The sequence below is a fragment of the Equus asinus genome, chromosome 3 (genome assembly GCF_041296235.1).
Source record: "Equus asinus isolate D_3611 breed Donkey chromosome 3, EquAss-T2T_v2, whole genome shotgun sequence".
NCBI classification, from domain to species: domain Eukaryota; kingdom Metazoa; phylum Chordata; class Mammalia; order Perissodactyla; family Equidae; genus Equus; species Equus asinus.
Genome location: NC_091792.1, coordinates 2,229,612 through 2,251,074, shown reverse-complemented (window position 1 = coordinate 2,251,074; position 21,463 = coordinate 2,229,612). Strand labels below are relative to the sequence as shown.

The window sequence follows — 21,463 nt, the reverse complement described above, 5'->3', positions numbered from 1 at the left end:
CCACACACACACAGAGTACATACATACATAACCACACACACACAGAGTACATATACACATAACCACACACACAGAGTACATATATACACATAACCACACACACAGAGTACATATACACATAACCACACACACAGAGTACATATACACATAACCACACACACAGAGTACATATATACATAACCACACACACAGAGTACATATATACACATAACCACACACACACAGAGTACATATACACATAACCACACACACAGAGTACATATATACACATAACCACACACAGAGTACATATACACATAACCACACACACAGAGTACATATACACATAACCACACACACAGAGTACATATATACACATAACCACACACACAGAGTACATATATACACATAACCACACACACAGAGTACATATATACACATAACCACACACACAGAGTACATATACACATAACCACACACACAGAGTACATATATACACATAACCACACACACAGAGTACATATACACATAACCACACACACAGAGTACATATATACACATAACCACACACACAGAGTACATATACACATAACCACACACACAGAGTACATATATACACATAACCACACACACACAGAGTACATACATACATAACCACACACACACAGAGTACATATACACATAACCACACACACAGAGTACATATATACACATAACCACACACACAGAGTACACATATACACATAACCACACACACACAGAGTACATACATACATAACCACACACACACAGAGTACATATACACATAACCACACACACAGAGTACATATATACACATAACCACACACACAGAGTACATATACACATAACCACACACACACAGAGTACATACATACATAACCACACACACACAGAGTACATATACACATAACCACACACACAGAGTACATATATACACATAACCACACACACAGAGTACATATACACATAACCACACACACAGAGTACATATACACATAACCACACACACAGAGTACATATATACATAACCACACACACAGAGTACATATATACACATAACCACACACACACAGAGTACATATACACATAACCACACACACAGAGTACATATATACACATAACCACACACAGAGTACATATACACATAACCACACACACAGAGTACATATACACATAACCACACACACAGAGTACATATATACACATAACCACACACACAGAGTACATATATACACATAACCACACACACAGAGTACATATATACACATAACCACACACACAGAGTACATATACACATAACCACACACACAGAGTACATATATACACATAACCACACACACAGAGTACATATACACATAACCACACACACAGAGTACATATATACACATAACCACACACACAGAGTACATATACACATAACCACACACACAGAGTACATATATACACATAACCACACACACACAGAGTACATACATACATAACCACACACACACAGAGTACATATACACATAACCACACACACAGAGTACATATATACACATAACCACACACACAGAGTACACATATACACATAACCACACACACACACAGTACATACATACATAACCACACACACACAGAGTACATATACACATAACCACACACACAGAGTACATATATACACATAACCACACACACAGAGTACATATACACATAACCACACACACACAGAGTACATACATACATAACCACACACACACAGAGTACATATACACATAACCACACACACAGAGTACATATATACACATAACCACACACACAGAGTACATATATACACATAACCACACACACACAGAGTACATACATACATAACCACACACACACAGAGTACATATACACATAACCACACACACAGAGTACATATATACACATAACCACACACACAGAGTACATATACACATAACCACACACACAGAGTACATATACACATAACCACACACACAGAGTACATATATACACATAACCACACACACAGAGTACATATATACATAACCACACACACACAGAGTACATATATACACATAACCACACACACACAGAGTACATATATACACATAACCACACACAGAGTACATATACACATAACCACACACACAGAGTACATATACACATAACCACACACACAGAGTACATATACACATAACCACACACAGAGTACATATACACATAACCACACACAGAGTACATATACACATAACCACACACACAGAGTACATATATACACATAACCACACACACACAGAGTACATACATACATAACCACACACACAGAGTACATATACACATAACCACACACACAGAGTACATATATACACATAACCACACACACAGAGTACATATACACATAACCACACACACACAGAGTACATACATACATAACCACACACACACAGAGTACATATACACATAACCACACACACAGAGTACATATATACACATAACCACACACACAGAGTACATATATACACATAACCACACACACACAGAGTACATACATACATAACCACACACACACAGAGTACATATACACATAACCACACACACAGAGTACATATATACACATAACCACACACACAGAGTACATATACACATAACCACACACACAGAGTACATATACACATAACCACACACACAGAGTACATATATACACATAACCACACACACAGAGTACATATATACATAACCACACACACACAGAGTACATATATACACATAACCACACACACACAGAGTACATATATACACATAACCACACACAGAGTACATATACACATAACCACACACACAGAGTACATATACACATAACCACACACACAGAGTACATATATACACATAACCACACACACACAGAGTACATATACACATAACCACACACACAGAGTACATATATACACATAAACAATCACACAGAGTACATACACACAAAGAGACATAGGGTTCTTATCTTTTTAAAAACATTTTCATATTATACTCTCCACAGCGTCTTTTTTATGCACTTAACACCATCTCATACAAATTCTTCACTTGGCTTAAATTCACCCCCTTTCAAGGCTGCACAACATTTCATGCTGTATATGCAACACTCTGATGATGATGTGCATTCCAGGTTTATGCCACCCAAAGCCAGGCTCCAACAACTATTCTTGTACATGTATTTTTATAGAACATGGATTTTTTTTCTGTAAGTTACATTTCCAAGAGGCGGATTTCTGGGTTGAAGTATATGTACACTTTAATTTTATCTTATCCAATTTCTTTCCATACATGTTCTAACAAACTATTTTCAACAACCTTTGAGTACCCTTTCCCTATATTCTCGTCATCAATTGGCGTTAACACCCAGTGCTAACACCAGTCAATAAATGTAAAATCATCTTACTGTTACTTTAATTTGTACTTCCTAGACTTTCACTGAATTGGAGAATCTTTTTATACGCAGGTTGGTCATTTAGATTTGCTCTTCTATAAATTGCCTCTTCACATTCTTAATCCTTTTTGCCATTTTTTTTGGATTACTTCTCACGATGATTCTTTGCTTGACCAAAAGTTTAGTCAGGCTCCTGAACCTTCTCCTAGGCCCATCTGTGCACTTTGTTGTAAAATCTAGTTTTAGCAAGACTCCTCCACCCTCAGTATCTGCTCAGGTTCCTCATCTTCCACCATCCCCAGGTGATGCCTGGTTATCCTGGCCTGTTTTCAGCAAGATCCTGCCAGTTCGGTTTAACCAGACTCCTCCTGACCTTTGACGTTTCCTCTTAGTAACTTTCCATCCACTCCACCTCCTTGCCCCTCCAAGCTCCTTGGCTGTAAGTTCCCACATGCCCATGCTGTTTTCAGAGGTGAGCCCAACCTCCCTCCCTCACTGTAAAATCCCATTGCAGTGGCCCCCTATACTTATCTCGATGGTCCTGACTAAAGCCTGCCTTGCCATCTTTAACAAGTGTCATTGAGTATTTTTTCCTCCTGCTTGGCAAATTGGAAAAGCTCTATGTATATTATAGATATTAGCCCTCTATCTGTCCTTCACATTGCAAGTGGTTTTCAATTCTATTATTTATCCTTTAACTTTAGGGTAACTTGTGCCAGACTAAGTATGTGAATTTTTTATAGTTATATATTTCTTTTCTTTTTTTTTTTGAGGAAGATTAGCCCTGAGCTAACTGCTGCCAATCCTCCTCTTTTCACTGAAGAAGACTGGCCCTGAGCTAACATCTGTGCCCATCTTCCTTGACTTCATACGTGGGATGTCCACCACAGCATGGCTTGCCAAGCAGTGCCATGTCCTGCACCCAGTATCCGAACCGGCAAACCCCAGGCTGCCGAGAAGTGGAACGTGTGAACTAAACTGCTGCGCCACCGGGCAGGCCCCTAGTTATATATTTCTATGTACAGGATACTTGATAGGGTTTTAGTTTCATTTCCTTTCAGGTGGGTAACCAACTATATTTGCTCTATTTATTAAATAATCCATCCTTTTCCTACACAAGAAAGGTAGATATACAGACAGAGGCAGATACATAGATATACAGATATATATCTCCTTTATCTATTTCTGGATCTATTCTGGATTTTGCTTTTTTTTAAAGATTGGTACCTGAGCTAACATCTGTTGCCAATCTTTTTTTTTTCTTCTTCTTCTCCCCAAAGCACCCCCAGCACATAGTTGTATATTCTAACTGTGAGTGCCTCTGGCTGTGCTATGTGGGAAGCCGCCTCAGCATGGCCTGACAAGCGGTACCATGTCTGCGCCCAGAAACTGAACCGGCGAAACCCTGGGCTACTGAAGCAGAGGGTGTGAACTTAACCACTTGGCCACTGGCCCAGCCCCTGTTCTGGATTCTTAATTCTTTTCCATTATCTATTTTATTTATATTATTGTCAATACCACAAGGATTTAATTAAAATGGTTTTATATCATTCCTTGATATCTAGGAGGACAAATTTCCCTTGTTTTCCTTTTTTCAAAATATTTTCTGGCTACTCTCAGGCATTCATTTATATGTATTTTCTAATTTCTAAAAAAAACCTTCTTTTGTAGTGTGTATGTTTATGACAAATGATATTTTGTGATATTAAATCTTTCCATGCAAGCATACAAGATGTTTCTCCATCTTACTTTATGTTTATTATTTATTTTATATTACTATATTTCTTGCATTTTTCTTTTCCTTAGTTTTGCTGATTAGATAAAGTTGCTATTAATTCGGTTTTTCTCCTTGATAATCTGGAAGTTCTACTCTAGTTCACACCCACTGAGGATTATTTCCTCCTTCCTGAATTCAGAATCAAGTATGCGCTTCTCTCCCATTGTTAGACACCAGGTAACAACTGTTTCTTTCTTTCCCTGGGGCATCGTCCCCCCTTCCCACCCCCAGACTATGAAAAGACCTTTGGAACACTTCCATTATTTCCCCATTTCCTTTTCTCCTTCCCCGTCCTCCCTAGGGAGAGGGTTTTGGGATGCTTTTCCTTTCCCCACACTACCAGATTTTGCTAAGACAGTTAATTATTTAATTCAAGTCTCCCTTTATAGATTGCCCTTCTGTTTCAGAAGTCCTTTCTTACCATTTACATTGAACATTCCTGACAATTTATCGCTATCTCTTTTAACTATAATACAAACATTAGAAGGTCCATTCCTCACCACTGTTTCCTTTTTTCCTCTTCCCTCATCTTTCTAGTTAGTGTGTTTTCCTAATATACTCTGAATTCTAGCATAATATCCAAGAGGCATTAAATTCCAGACACGGTCTCCCACGTGCTACTCTGCAATAGCAATCCTAGCCCTCGTAATAATCAGCACAGTGGATGCAGGGAGATCATCTGTTCGTTGGTAACGGGGTGGTTGGATCATAAGAATTGGGGAGGCACTGAAGTGAACATCTGACTGCTGTGCTCCGCCTGATGTGGGGTCGTTCTGCTTTTTCTGGATGACAGTAAGTGTGTGTCCACTGAACAGTCTCCATTACTGGAGATAATTACAACTTGCAACAAAAGAACCACATGACCAGAACTGGCTCTAGGTAAATTAAAGGCTGTCCAGAAACTTCACCTTTGATATTCTGCTACCTTTCCTAATAGAGTCTGTAATTTGCAATCTTCCCTCACGTCCCTCCAGATGCCCAACCTGTATGTTATTCTCCCCCAGAAGACAAAAATCTCTACACACTTTCTATCTTGAAAGTGCTTTGAACATCTGAGAGGATGGGAAGATAGTATACTTGGTATTTGTGTGCAGCTGGGGTTAAGTCTCAGCCGCATGTCCCGTCCGAGGCATGAGTGATTCACCTCAATGCTCTCCAGCTCTGACCCTACAGGCTTATTCTTCTAGATATGTGACCTTGACTAGCAATTTCAGACTTTTTTTTTAGTTATATTTATCTAGACTCTGCCTTTTTTAATAAAGCATTTGCTTAGATTTCTGTTGTATTGATTTTCAGGCACATCACGATTCTTTTACAAAAAGGCTAATGTTTTTAAATTGCATTGCTATTTCCGGGATTCTCGCTCAAACTTTATTTAAAAACTAAGTCTCGAAATTTAGCCCTACCCTCAACCCATGTTTGCAGCTCTTTACTGCCCATGGGTCCTGTCCCTATGCTACTCCATGCTATTCTCTGAATAAAGGAGCACTACTACCAGACCTTGAGAGTCCAAGAAATCTTTCTTTCACCTCCTTGACTCACCGAGCCTGCATCAATGCCATTCCCCCATTTTTCAGGCCTTTCTCAGATACAAGCTCATTCCTGTCTTGGGACTTAGATTTCTCCCTCCTCGCCCATTGTTCATCAGATTAATTCCCACTCATCCTTCCTTAATCAATCATCATCTCAGATGTCTTCCCTAACTCCCCAGTTTAAACTAGATTTTCCAAGGCCGGCCCGGTGGACAGCAGTTAAGAGTGCACGTTCTGCTTTGGCGGCCCAGGGTTTGCCAGTTCAAATCCAGGGTGTAGACATGGCACTGCTTGGCAAGCCATGCTGTGGTAGGCATCCCACATATAAAATAGAGGAAGATGGGCAGGGATGTTAGCTCAGAGCACAGATGTTAGCTCAGGGCCAGCCTTGCTCAGCAAAAAGAGGAGGATTGGTGGCAGATGTTAGCTCAGGGCTAATCTTCCTCAGAAAAAAACCAACCTAAAAAATAAGTCTCTCTTCACAAGCACTCAAGTTTTTGTTTTCAATGCATGTGCTGTTTTAAGAGAAAATGTTATCCTGTCATATGAAAACTGAAGGTTACAGAAAAAAGTTATTTCTACCAAAATCATTCTCTTTTGCTAAACTTATTGAAAGTGACTTTTAGTTTGCATTTTTCATTAATCTTTTTCAAAGAGAAATCAAATTGTGGTGTTGATTTTGGATGACTCCTGCACTGTTCTTTCCAAATTCCCCAGGTGTGAAAAGTTGAGTGGGTTTTAAATTAACAAGTATCAGCCAATATGTAATCTTAGGGTTGAAAAGTTAAGTGGATGCATATCTTGAGAGCATTTATCTCCTGGGATGTATGATATTCTAATGAGGCAATTTACAAAAACAAATTTAAAACTCTGGTCAGAGCAGCCTTGATATGAAGGCTGTCATACGAATGCCATTGTAGAAATGAACAGACATTAATAATTGCTATTTGAACAATTTTGTAGGTACTATGTAGCAAAGGGAAAGGCAAGAAGAATAGTTAGCCCCTTCATGAAAAAGGATTATTCTTTTTTCTTGCAATTACTGAGCCCTGGGCTTGTTTCTGCTGCTGTTGCTAAGGACAATAGCCTGCCAGATAGGAAATGATGTTGATGAAGACATAAACTAACACTTACACACACATTTCACTCAAAAATCCAGAGAACTTGGAATAGTGTGTGTTGCGGGGGGACGGTGGGAGTATGGAAGGGAAAGGAAAAAAGAAATAAGGGAATACATAAAGCTGAAAAATATAATATACAATAATTAATTCACACTCTGAAATTCCAGGTGGCTCAGTTTCAAACCAACAATGATTGCATTGTTCTGGGTCCTTTCTCCAAATTTTTTTGGAGTTATACCCCTATGAATTATCTCTGCCAAGAATTATCCAAAGGAAAAACCATAACTACAAAAAATGCAACAAGCAAGAATGTGTAAGTCACTAACTCTTTTCCAACAAGTTGGTATCTGAAGATCCAATTTTGCATAGAGGCATATTAGCGAGCAGCAACTATCCTTCTTTTCATTATTATTGCAAATTTTGGAGTTATCCTCCAAGCAGTACTGCAAAGGGGCTACAACTATAAAGAGCTGCTCCTGGTTTAAATCTCACTTGCTCTCTTATCTACCTGCAGCACAGTGGCTTCCCTCATAGGTTGGCTTTGGTACCAACTGTCGCGGCAGGACGAGTGCCCTCAACAACAGCGCACGCCTGCAAGAGTCAAGGCTCATGGTCTTCAGAAGGCAACTGCTGCCAGTAGCAGCCTGGTTTTGCCAAGTGATTCTTCCTAAGAACCTCTGTAACAAAAAGAAAAAATTTGCTAAATTCTCTTTGTAATCACTCCAAGGAGTGTTTAATGATCTCTCTCTTTAGAATCTCTTAAATGCTTCTCTAAAGGAGGAGCTACTCTCATCTCTTTATATGAATGACTACAGTTTAGGGGTTTTTATTCATCACTATCCTTCCCTACAGTTTAACCAAAGCTAAACCTCTTATTCGAATAACACATGACTCACGTAGTTACCGGAGAGGAAAGGGTACTGCTGTGGAGAAGGGCACAGCATTAGTGCAAACTGAAAGATCTAGGCTTCAGCTAGCTAGACCTCAGCACAGGCATTTAACTTTTCTGTTGATTTTTGGAGGTAAAATGGCTGGTCCACCTCTAGGGATTTAAGAAATTCAGAAGACGTGTGAAAGTACTTTGTTAGCTATAAAGCATTAAGAAGCTTAAAATAATTCCGTAATAAAATCCATGACACGAGACAGATATTATTGATATATCCCCCCAACTTTTGTCAGAGAAGGGCATAGTTACTCCTTAACTAAAATTTTGGAGGGCAAAGCTTTCTTCACAAGACAGCAGTCTTCAATGCTATTGTTAACTGAGTTACATTAACTTGCCTCCCTAGTTTTTATTTTGTATCTTGGTGATTAAGTTTTAGTTTTCACAGCACTTAGAACCAGGACTTGTGTCACAATTCATGTAGCTAAAGTACACAGCTAATATTGTACACTTCTGGTATTTTATATTTTTAAAGGCACAACCTAGTTTCCCAGGGAAACTGAGGAGGTATATTCATGCTCCTTTACTGCCCGTGATAAGCAACAGCAAGATGCTCCCCCATCCATCAAGAACATGAAGCTATGACTGCTTCTATTTATGTGACACTAACACACCATAGTGAGAAGTACTACTATCTTCCTAGCCTAAGAAAACTGCAAAACTATTTGAAACTTTATACGTAATATACTAAGCCAGTGAAAGGGCATTAATGAACAGGGCTGGCCAACATCTAAATATCCAAAAAACGGATTTCAGTGGGAAAGCAGGGAGTGAGGAAAGTTTCAGTAATGAACATCTGTAATGAGGGAAGAGATACCTCTGGCATAGAGAAACAATCAGGTCTGCTGAAAGACAGGGCCACACCCGGTAGGAAATATTCCTTAAGCTACTCTGTTCAATTCATAAGTACCAAGTAATCTTCTGAACAAGGATTCAATTCTCAGGAAAAGTGATAGCAGGAAAGGGGAGAGCAGAGACAGGAACACTAGTTTCTGGAGAGGAACATCCTTATCATAAACTGGTATCAACACAATATGCATCTTTTATATTCCAGGCAGGCATTACTCTAAGTCGTCTGTGGGTACTGACTCACACAAGCTTCACAATCCACAGATGAGGGAAATAAGTATAGAGAGGCTAAACAGTTGCCCAGGGTCACACAGGCCTTTAACTGTAGAGCCAGGAATCAACCCTGGTAACCTGGCTTCACAACCAAAACTACCAAGCTCTTTGGATTTCTTAGCATCTCTGAGAGTCATCTACAGATGCAGGCTTTTGGACCTGCAAAGCTGAGACCCAGACTCTGGGATCCGGTTAAACTTACTTGCTCTATGAGGCCCCACCCACACCCTCTATCTTGCCGACATGCTTCTTATTAAACTCCTATGAGTTACCTTGAATATTCTGTAAATAGTCTAAATGGGAATTTACATATTTTAGAAAAGCAACAACAAATTATCTGTTTGGTGGGCACTTAATGTTTTTGTATCCGTAGAGTACTGAATGTTCTTAGGAGAAGCAAGGCAGGGAAAAAACTTCCAATTTTGTATTAAAATCACCATGTCCTGAAAATGACTCATCTCAAAAGAATAACACACATGGCTTTTTTTTTTTTTTTTTTTTTTTGAGGAAGATTAGCCCTGAGCTAACATCTGCTGCCAATCCTCCTCTTTTTTGCTGAGGAAGACTGGCCCCGAGCCAACATCCATGCCCATTTTCCTCTATTTTATATGTGGGACGCCTGCCACAGCATGGTTTGACAAGCAGTGCGTAGGTCTGCACCTGGGATGCGAACCGGCAAACCCTGGGCAGTTGAAGCGGGATGTGCAAACTTAACCTCTGTGCCACTGTGCCAACCCCTGGAATTTCTAAAAATAAGAAAACTTAGTACTCCCAACATTCCCTGTAAGACCCTTGCATGAAGAAAGTATCTTGGGGGAGGGTCATAGATGCCAAGGGGCACCAGCCATTTAGCCTGTGACCTAACTCCATGCCCTACTACTGAAGTCCTTAAAAGGCTGAAAACCAGTCAGAAGCCAGAGGGTTATGTCCAGTTTGCTAACTATGCCTTTCTTTTTTCTTGATTCTCTAAGAGCTCTTTGATCCCAGCAATACAAATAAAACAGAATTAAGTTTTCTGTAAAAACAAAGACTAAATGGCGCTACATTGATAATCTGATTAATGCTTTCATGTAACTTGAAAAATTTGGAATAAATATTTCAACTACCCAAGTAGCTGAAACATTCTTTAAATCATGTTAAAATTATTTAAGGAAATTTAATATAATTGGGGAAAATTAGAAAATACAGAATCACAGAAGACTTCACAGTCTTTATTCACAAGAGTAACGTATCTCAGATACAAAATAACTTTTGAAATTTGTTTGTGTTTAGTTATCAACAGAAGTTAATGATAGTCTGTTAACATCAGTTTTTCAGAAAGAAGATAAAACTTCTATGATGGTATCATATCCTGGCCTACCAGAACTCCATAGACTTAAATAAATGAACTTTATACTTTTTACGATGCTGCATGCAGCGTGTTTGGAAATTTCTGGTTTTGCCTCTCCTTTTTGGAGGCTATAAACAGCTATAGTGCTAGAGTATCATGTGTGATTTTTCTTTTAAACAATATCTATACTCCTACCTCCACTGATGCATTTCTTTTTTGGTAGCCCAGATCATCAGTCAACATCTCAAAGGTGGTGAACTTGAAGCTCATAGTTCCTAAGTTAATTTTCATTGTTCCCACAATATCTGCAAGATGAGTGAAAATAGGCATTTGACACCTTAATGCATATGTATGTTAAGTTTTTGGCTATAATTTCTTTTAATATATTGTCAGTATGGTGGTAAATGAAAAAGTAAAATATATCAATCTTAAATACTCTTCTAAAGATAATAAGCTATAAATAATCTTTATTAGGTACCCAAAGAATCTTTGTAAGTCAGCCAGAATAAAAAAAATAGACTGCTGCTTTCATGGTCAATTTATTAGAAACTACATTGGCAACACTTTGAATTGTGTTTATTCTTTAGAGTTGGTCAAAATTTATTACTAATTATTTTGCTAAATGGAAAGAAAAAGTTCAATACACAGTTGGAAATTCCAGTCTTTAAAAAAGTCACCTTAAGTATACAAGTCTGGGTTACTTTGGCAAGCAATAGCAGCAACATTCAAGTGCCACGTCTCCTAGCTTTATGAGTTTCGGCTCTCTAGAATCAACAGTTGGTCATTTTCAATATTATTACAATATGAACAGTTAATAAGCCTGACAAAAATTCTAGGTTGCCATTTTTGAAAAGGAGAGGACATTTATAATATAGATACACAATATACTAAAAATCCAGGGGCTTGAAATTTCATGCACCATGTGCCTACAAATAAGAAACTAAATGTTAACCTAGTTCAAGTTATCTAAGTGTATAAAGAAAAAACAACCTGCCAACCAACATTCCCACTAAAAAGTAAATCATCACAAAACAAAGGCAATTTCCTCCCTACATTATAAAGGATCAAAAACCATAGGTGAAAATGCAGTGTTTCCCCAATCAAATGAAAACAACAGATACCAGGTAAAACACTAGTCAAGTCTAGAAGAGAAATAAGACAAAAATGAGCCAGCTACATTTTAGGTACAAGTGACAAACCTATTTCTCTTTATTGTTGTTAGTTTTCTCCAGTGTACTTCAGTAACTGAAGCGTTTTATCTTATTCCACTGTTGCTCATAGTCTGAGCCCTGCACACTCCCTTCCCTTTCACCTCAAAGGGAGCTCCTTTGTATGTAGCCACACACTCATCATTAGTGTAAAGATCAGGCTGGATCTGCTCCCAAATCTTCTTCTTAGGATTCAGCTCCTTGTCAGGCTCTCCTGTTGGGGAAAAACAAAATACATCATTAACATATTAAATAAATTGTCCGGAAAGATTTCTAGTGAATTATCTTGGCAGCACTTTCTGATCTTTAGACTTGATCAGAATTTTAACATTTACCTTATTTTTATGCCCGTAGTTTATATTCCTTTTTTTTTAAAGATTTTATTTTTTTCCTTTTTCTCCCCAAAGCCCCCCAGTACATAGTTGTATATTCTTCATTGTGGGTCCTTCTAGTTGTGGGATGTGGGATGCCGCCTCAGCATGGCTTGATGAGCAGTGCCATGTCTGCGCCCAGGATTCGAACCAACGAAACTCTGGGCCGCCTGCAGCGGAGCGTGCAAACGTAACCACTCGGCCATGGGCCCAGCCCCCATATGTTCTTGATTAGTAAAATAAAATAAAATATTTTGTCATTTCCTTCCAAATGTTAGACATTATTTCTTACTCTTACAATAAATATTTTTGTAGGTAATATAATTCAATGAATTTATTCCTCAAATTATTGAAACAAAAATATGATACTCATTTTATCACTACACATAAAGAAAAACTGTGAAGAGACGACAGCATAATTTGATGTGTTATATTTTCACACGTGGCAAAAGCAGCTTATGCTGTACTATGTGTTTCAACACACAAAATAAATGACTAGATTGCTGCGATAGTGCTTGAAGATTTCTTATCAATACTGGAGAATGGTTTAAATGCTGGGATTATTTAGCTAAATGTAACTACTTTGGGTAATATCTGTTGTTCACTCCATTTGGTGAGATGGAGAGACAGAAAGGGGTAGTAAGAAGACAAGGACTAGTATTTTCTAAGTACCAGGAATATTTGTTGTTGCATGCAATACACACAACAACACTGACTCTTTAAATATAAAGAAACTGGGGCTCAGAGAAGATAAATTGCTCAAAGTCACACAATCAACAAGTGAAGCCAGGATTCAGCACCCAAGCCCTTGTTCTATGAGCACAGAACCTTGCCTCCTGATAAACTACACTTTAGACACGAAACAAATAATGCTCTTACATGTAGATAATACCCCATCCCCTCTCTTTATAGTAACCCACCTTCTAAAGTTTACAATCAATAAAAGACAAACACATTGTAGAATGTATCTGGTCTAGACTTAAAGACCACCGGTATAGCAAGCAATCCCTCTACTTAATGAATGATAAGGAAGTAACATTTAATTCAACATCATTCTAGTAGCCGGGGATGTTCAATAACATTTGGAATGAAGAATCAGTTCAAGAAACAATAAGAAAAGTAACGTATCTCTAAGTGTTAGCTTCGAATGGAAAATGATTTTCTTGGAGGTAACAAAAAGAATATTACTAAGGTATAATTCAATAATGATAGAAATAGAACTTTCTATATCTTTTTTTAAGTGACTCCCAAGTTGAAATTTCTTAGAATTACTTTAAAAAGAATGTTTTAAACATTACTAGAACTAATTATAGTCTATATTCTGATTACATCTATCTAAGCTGGTGTTTATTCTCTACTCACACATATAATGTATATATATATAATAACAACACTGAACAAATTGGTTGGCCATGGTGGTTTTGTTCTTTATTAGCTCTTCAGAAACTGCCAAGAAACTGGCAAGAACATACAAAATTGTCCTCTGATATGCAGGTTTTCAGAGATGACAGAATAGTTAATTGAACGATGTATCTACAGTAGAATAATATGCAATGAAATTAAAATTGAAAGACTGACTAGTATAAAAGATGAGGATTTTTCTTACTCCTTTAAGTTCACTTGGTTGGACAACACGGAAACTAACAAACAGAAGAGAAAAAAACCCAATATATAAAATACCTACAAGATTTTTAATTTTTCTTTCTAAACCATTCCTTAGTCTAAGCATAATCCTACTTTGCATGTGCCCAGAGGATGTAGGAAAATGGGCATTCCAGAATTCTGAAAAGTTAGAGGCAGAGATACTGTTTGAGGAGGCCTGAACACTAAACCTGAATCCCCCCCAAAAGATGTTGCCAAACTGATAATTAATTCAAGAAGCAGAGCATCCCAGATCTGTGTAAAAGCTTCTTTTCACGAGTCTAGACTGTGTGGGTAAATTCTTGCTGAATGCAGATATAAGCCCCAAGTACAAAAAGCTGTGGTGCAGCACAAAATTAAGCTTCTCAGATCTAGGAAGACAGTGACGTATAGAAACAACAATCTTCACGACACATAACACTGAAGCACTACACAAGTAGTGCTTGCTACGTGCCTGTCCCTGCACTAGGTGCTTTCGTCCATTTACTCATTTAATCCTCTCAGAACACGAACAAATACTATCCACTACTCTCATTTTACAGACGAGGAAATTGAGGCACAAAAGTTATTTAAAATACCAGGCAGGTAGCTAAGTGTTTCAAAAGTTAAACCTCACAAAACCTCCATGAGATAGATGCCTCTAGAAACCCCTTCCTAGAAATGAAAAAGCTGAGGCTCAGAAAGGTTCCCAGGTCTCCCAGCACTTGTGGAGCCAAGATCTAGAAGTTCTAAAGTTTTACATTAAGACTGTCATACTTTTCAAGGAACAAAGACCTGAACCAAAAATAAACTAGAAACTAGGAAGAGGAACCTCCAAAGCTGACTGCTGCTTTTCACACACCAGACTCAGCACCTCAACTCTGAATGCAGCTGCAAGACTTAACAAATCAATAAATGAAACAAGGATCCAGACAACTAAGCTAGTGAGATTACTGTCAAAACCTGTCCCCTTGTGATCACTGAATACACTCAGAGCTGGAAAGTCTTGGTTGCAGTGCTAACCTTCTCACTGGAATGTTTCTCAACGTCATACTATTTGGTAGGGTACAGAGCTAGTTCGAAACAAAAGCTTGAATCACTTGCTATGAAAAACACACCTGTCATTTCAAATAACTTTTTTTTTTAAAGATTTGCACCTGAGCTAACAACTGTTGCCAATCTTTTTTTTTTTTTCCTGCTTTATCTCTCCAAATCCCCCCGGTACATAGTTGTATATCTTGGTTGCAGGTCCTTCTAGTTGTGGCATATGGGACGCCGCCTCAACGTGGACTGATGAGTGGTGCCATGGCCACGCCCAGGATTCGAACCGGTGAAATCCTGGGCCACGGCAGCGGAGCATGCAAACTTAACCACTCGGCCACAGGGCCGGCCCCCTCAAATAACTTTTTTTAATGAACTATATTTTCCAAAGAAGTGTTTCATGATTCCTGTGAGTTTTGTCCTTCCTCTAAATCTTATTTTCCTAATTTTCTTTTCTTTCTTTTCTTTTTTTGGCACAACTATCCAAAGAAGGTAAATTATGATATTAATAAAAGTTCTTAAAACTGCAGAGCCTCCAAAAATGCTAAACACGTGCCAATAATCACCATTTGGAAATGGTTACATGTATCATAAGAGAACAAATCATTCAGAAATTATTTTAGGCCAACTCATTCTAAACGGAACACACAGGGAATGGGAACTGGTCAGAGAGGAGTTTGTACAGATGTAAAAACTGTGATCACCTTTTCTCAGCATTTAAAACCTACAAAAGTAATAAATGCAAATTCCAGAGTTCCAGGCACTCACAAGTTCAAGTAAGAACCAGAAGCTTCATTTTAATTAGGCCATTCTTTTACAAAGAATGCTGACTGACCATCAGTTTCTCAGTGACACCTGCCATAGCCACAAAAAGTCTAGCACTACGTTGTTTTATGTTTGATTAACTGAGTTGTTGAACTATAATTCTAACTATCGCCACATTTGTGGTATAAAAACTAAAGTATAACTTTGTAAATACGGTCAATTAATTTAACAAAACTAACCAATAGAGAAAAGTGGTTTGGTGGTTGGATAGGAACGATCTTGGCAATAATATAGGCAGATACTCAGGTCTGCCCTCCCAATACTGGTTTGGTTTTTTTTTTTTTTTTACACATTTTACTAGTACATTTCTTTCTATTTATTCATTAATCCATTTATTGAGCTCCTAGTCCATGCCAGGCATTTTTCTAGATGCTAGAAATACAGCAGTGAATAATACAAAAATCTTGGTTTCATGATACTTATATTTCTGTGTGGGCAGGCAATAAATAATGTATATTAGATGATGATAAGTGTTTTGGAGAAAAATGAAACAAAGAAGATGACACTTGAAAGATCTGAATAGGATGAGAGAACAGGCCATGTAGCCACCTGGGAAAAGAGCCAGTGGCTCAACTGGAGGGACAGAGGAAGCACTGGAGTGTGTGAGACAACAGGAGGCTGCTGGAAGGACGGGGCTCGGACGCTGGGTCCAATGGAAAGCTTTTGAACAGCTCTGAGCAGAGTTTGTAACACAGTCTAACCCAGATCACTCTGTGTGCCATAACCGAAAACAGACGAAGGGCAAAAGCAGATCACTCAGGAGGCTTTGCAATTATCCAGGTAAGAGATGTTGGCACCAGGACCAAAGTGGTGGTGGTGGTGATGATGAGAATTATTCTAGATATGTTCAGAAGGTACAGCCACTAGAGTTTTCTGAAGAAGATGTGTGAGAAAATAAGAAGTGAGGAGAATGGAGTTCCTGTCAGATAAGATGGGAAATATGATGGAAAAGGGAATTCTAGGGGCATACTGGGATATGTTTTCTGCCTTGGGACATGGGAGTGAAGTCTAGTAGGCAGCCAGATAAGTGACTGGATAAAATAGTCAAGGGAATGAATGTGGAAAGAAAAAGAGGTTAGACTGAGGTCTGGGGCAATCCAATGTTAAGAGATCAGAGAGGTGAGGAAGAATCCACTAGGAGATGAGAAGGATAGCCAGAGAAGCAGGAGGACCACCAGGAGAGGGCAGTGCCAGACGCCAAGGTAACCAAGAGAAGGACTGAGAACCAGCTTGTATATTTAGCTACCAGAGTAACTGGTGATCTTGATCAGAGCAGTTCTGGTAGAAGACTGGAGAAAAACCTGATTGAAACCAGTTTTAAAAAGAAGAATCAAATATAGGCAACTTTTTGCTTTGTTTTAAAATAATAAATGGATCCAAAAGTTAAACACTCTTGCATATCATACATGTTTTGTGATTAACCATTAATTTATATTTACTAATAAGACTCAATATCAACAGAAATAAGAATGATCTTGGAAGTTAAAAGTCTGAATGCCAATTCTCACTTATTATTAGACCCAAAACAGTACACTCTCAAAAAAGGGCTGTCATTGCCTTTGTCTCCTAGCTGTAATATTATTTTCAAGTTATTTTTGCTTGAGTGTTTTAGGGATCAGTTACCATATTTAAATACTAAAATTTATAGGACATTTAAGATTTAACAAGTGCTGGATAGGGAGGGTTTTTAGCCATTGTTATAGAAATATTATTTGGCATCTTCTAAGCTCTATGGAAGTGTTTGGTTTTGTAGTTGGAGAAAATAGTTGTTAAGTACAAGCCTTTTCAAGGCCAAAGAGTAATTCAAAGATTTAAGCCCCAACTGCAATTTCTATGCCACATTTAATATAAACAACAAGAAATGTAAACTTCTGGACACTGAGCCCATCAAGTGAACATCAAAATGTACGAACAGACACCTTAAGCTTTAAAACGTAAAACAGATGCTGAGAAATAAAGCACCGATAAATCATGGCTCTCTCTGGAAAAAGAAGAAAAAACAGGAAGACTAATGGTCTGTTACGTAGCATTAACTGTTATTTCCTCTCAGATTTATTGCTACAGAGGCAGTAACTGATGGGGAAGCATAAGTAAGATGAGTATTCACAGACCTCATGTCCCAAAATCGATCAGTTATTGGATGCTGTTCGGCCTGGTCAAGCCCTTTATAAGGGGTAACAGAACAAGTCAAGCAGCCTCAGGGCCACTTGACAGCTGGGCTTTCCCTCTCACTCTCAAATATGCTCTGCATCTTCTCCATATATCCATATTCTACGGCACAAGGGGAAACTATGAATTTGGAAGAAATACCAAACTTTGGAACAATGTACATAAAAATACACAAATAGCCAAACTGAGAGATCCAAGAATACAGTAAAGGCAAGAAACCAACACTGGGCTATTAGCGTCTCTAACGCTAAGTCACTGAGCAACTAAAGAAAACTTTCTTTCCATTTACTCTACAGTAACATCCAGATACTAACAATTGATTCAAGTGCTGAAATATTTACCCTTTAGTTCTATGAGGTAAGGGAATGAGAGCTGTCATAGAAACGAAAGAACTATAAGCTTCAGGAATGAAACAGTTCATATTAATTCACAGCATGCAACAATCAACAAACAAAAATGCTATGTTATTAGAGATTCAGGCACACCTATTGTTTGATCATTCTACTAACTCTATAGCACCTGAAGCAAGTAACTAAATTTTGTCGAGCCTCAGTTTCCAAATTTGTAAAATAGTGGGTTAAAGCAGATGATTTCTTCCAGTTCTAAACATGTAACTACAATTTATATCAAAAAATAAAACTTAAAAAATGTACCAACTCTTAAGTATTTAAATAGAAAGGAAGGCAAATGTCAATCTGGAAAAGTAAAACCAAGATTTAGTTGGGTTTTTTTTCAATGCATGCTAAATCTTAAAAGAAAAACTTTACTTTTATTGTCATTCTATTCCAATCTAGTGAATGAGACTTCTAAGTTGAATTTCAGGTTTGTCAGGCTTACGCCAAAGTGTGAGGTTTGGGAAAGTGTTTCTATATCGTGGTAGTGAAGTGGTGACCATATTCTCCTAAAATCTAAAACCATAATGCTGCTTTGAGAAATGAATCAGACTACGATTTTTCCAAACCTAATATACCAAAAAAGGTTCTTAGAGCACCGAGCATTTATGGTTTCCAATCTACCAAAGTTCAAGACATACACATGCACTCAAAGTCATGGATACTTGTAAAACAATTCCTGTGGTTTTTAGATTTGTCTACTTTGGATTAGGAGGGAGGTGCCGAGTTTCAAGGAAATTAACCCAAGCTTTAGGGAAATTAACCCCATTTTATTCCGATGTTAAAATTCTTCACATCCTAATATTTCATCAAACACAGCTAACAAGGATTAAAAAAACAGGCCTATATAATCACATCAGCCTTGCTATTCCATTAAAATTCAGCTGTTTCTACAAATAATGTCTCCAAATCAATTTTGACTTTTAAACCTAATTCTACTTGTTACCCTAATTTATTTCTGCTTTTCCCATTGCTCTAGTCAAATGAACATCCTTTGAGTAAATGCAGTCTTTCAATTTCTAATTGTTTTTCCTCTAATACGGTCCTTCCTCTTTTATAAGAGAAATATTTATTCTACATCTGCCAAGCATCCTTTCTCTTCCGCTTCAAAGACCTATTTGAAGAAACTGTCTCACGCATTATGAAGCTTCATCTGTCTCAGGATTATTTTACTGGAGAAAGTAAGCAATATGAAATGAAACTTCCTTTTAGATTATTAAAATAAATATGAGTTTTAACTTAGAGATTTTCCATATCCTAAAGTCAAGTAAAAGCATATGCAAGTGTATTATTAGATGGACTTTGAGAACTATACACTCAGATATATGTCTGAACTTTTCATCTCTTCGTCTTTCAATGTTGTATCTGAGATAATCTACAGCCTAAATGATTTCACAGCACATTAATTTGTTCTCTATCCATATCGCACTCTTCTGCTACGTAGGTATGATTATTAGTATTTTCCCTAGGGTGAAATCTCTCTCTGGTGTTTTATGTAATTTGTGTATTCTCGGGGAGGGGGATGGTTAGACGGTTGTACTCAATGTGCCATCTTGAGCCAACCTGAATAAACTCAATAATAATAATAATCTCTACAATACTGTTCATTTAATGTAAAGCCTTGTGAATCATACACAGGACTGATTTTAAACTCAAACATTACAAGCATCGCTTTGAGAACAATGATTCCCAAATGATTTCAAATAATGACCAAGAGATGCTTACCAGGAAAAGCATCAAAAGTAATTCTGTCTCCAGGAACAGACCCATCAGGAGGTGCCAAGATTTCAACCTTCTCTGGAGAACTAGCACACATCACCATTGCCTGAGATAGTACTCCCCTCATCCTTGCAGGTTTCAGGTTACAAAGTAAAATCACCATCCGATTTTGCAGCTGTGTGAAACACAAACTGGTGGTTAACGATGTATAGAGATTTAGAATAATTATACCTAGAGTGCAATAAGGTACATCTAATATGCTAAATAGCAAATGTTTTATTTCTATGGATGTATCTTTGTCTCTGTGCGTCCAAAATCTTTTATTGTTGTTGTGAAGGCTTATACGAACGTGAAAAAAAATTCTACAAACTAACAATGCATCATAGTTGAAAGAGCAGACGCAAAGCTTTCAGTTAAATATTTACTAAATGAATAAATAAATAAATGACTGAGTGAAAAGGACTTGGTTTTGAATTTCAGCTGCCATGTACTAGCAATGGGATTGTATAAAGTTGATCTCCCTGTTTCCTCACAAAATGAGGAAAATGATATTGAACTTAAATAGTAGTCACAAGGATTCTATCATAATAACGTATGTAAAACATTTAGCTTAGCGTCAGCACTAAAATAAATGCACATTTTGTTCCCTACACATTTGATCATTTCCAATACCACGCAAGATTCATTTCCTAATTTAAAAAATACTGATTATTTAACAATTCAAGCATTATGCCACTACGACTAACATTTAGGGCTAGTTCCACAATTCATTATAGAAGTGAACAGAAATTTCTTTAACCTTCTAAACCTGAAGCGTCCTAATTTTTTCCATAACTAGCAAAAGTAAGGAACACAGTTGTTTAAAGCCTTTCAACAGGTTTAAAATA

General features: G+C 37.7%; 1 protein-coding gene across 6 annotated transcripts in view; it reads right to left on the bottom strand.

Moving 5' to 3' along the window:
• Positions 1 to 21,463, bottom strand: part of AIMP1 (aminoacyl tRNA synthetase complex interacting multifunctional protein 1) — a 103,226-nt gene that overhangs the window by 63,939 nt on the left and 17,824 nt on the right. For 3 of the 6 annotated variants that reach the window (XR_011501815.1, XR_011501814.1, XR_011501816.1), the window contains exons 6-8: positions 20,583 to 20,751; positions 12,431 to 12,653; positions 11,427 to 11,536 (exon numbers count right to left, since the gene is read on the bottom strand). Coding sequence is in view for 1 of the 6 variants with exons in the window: in XM_014839104.3 (XP_014694590.3) it covers positions 12,487 to 12,653; positions 20,583 to 20,751 (336 nt within the window). In the remaining 5 variants the exon portion in view is untranslated. Of the gene's footprint in view, positions 1 to 7,952; positions 8,514 to 11,096; positions 11,537 to 11,790; positions 12,654 to 20,582; positions 20,752 to 21,463 lie in introns of those variants that run through there. The other 3 variants (XR_011501813.1, XR_006525774.2, XM_014839104.3) reach the window with 3 other exon arrangements.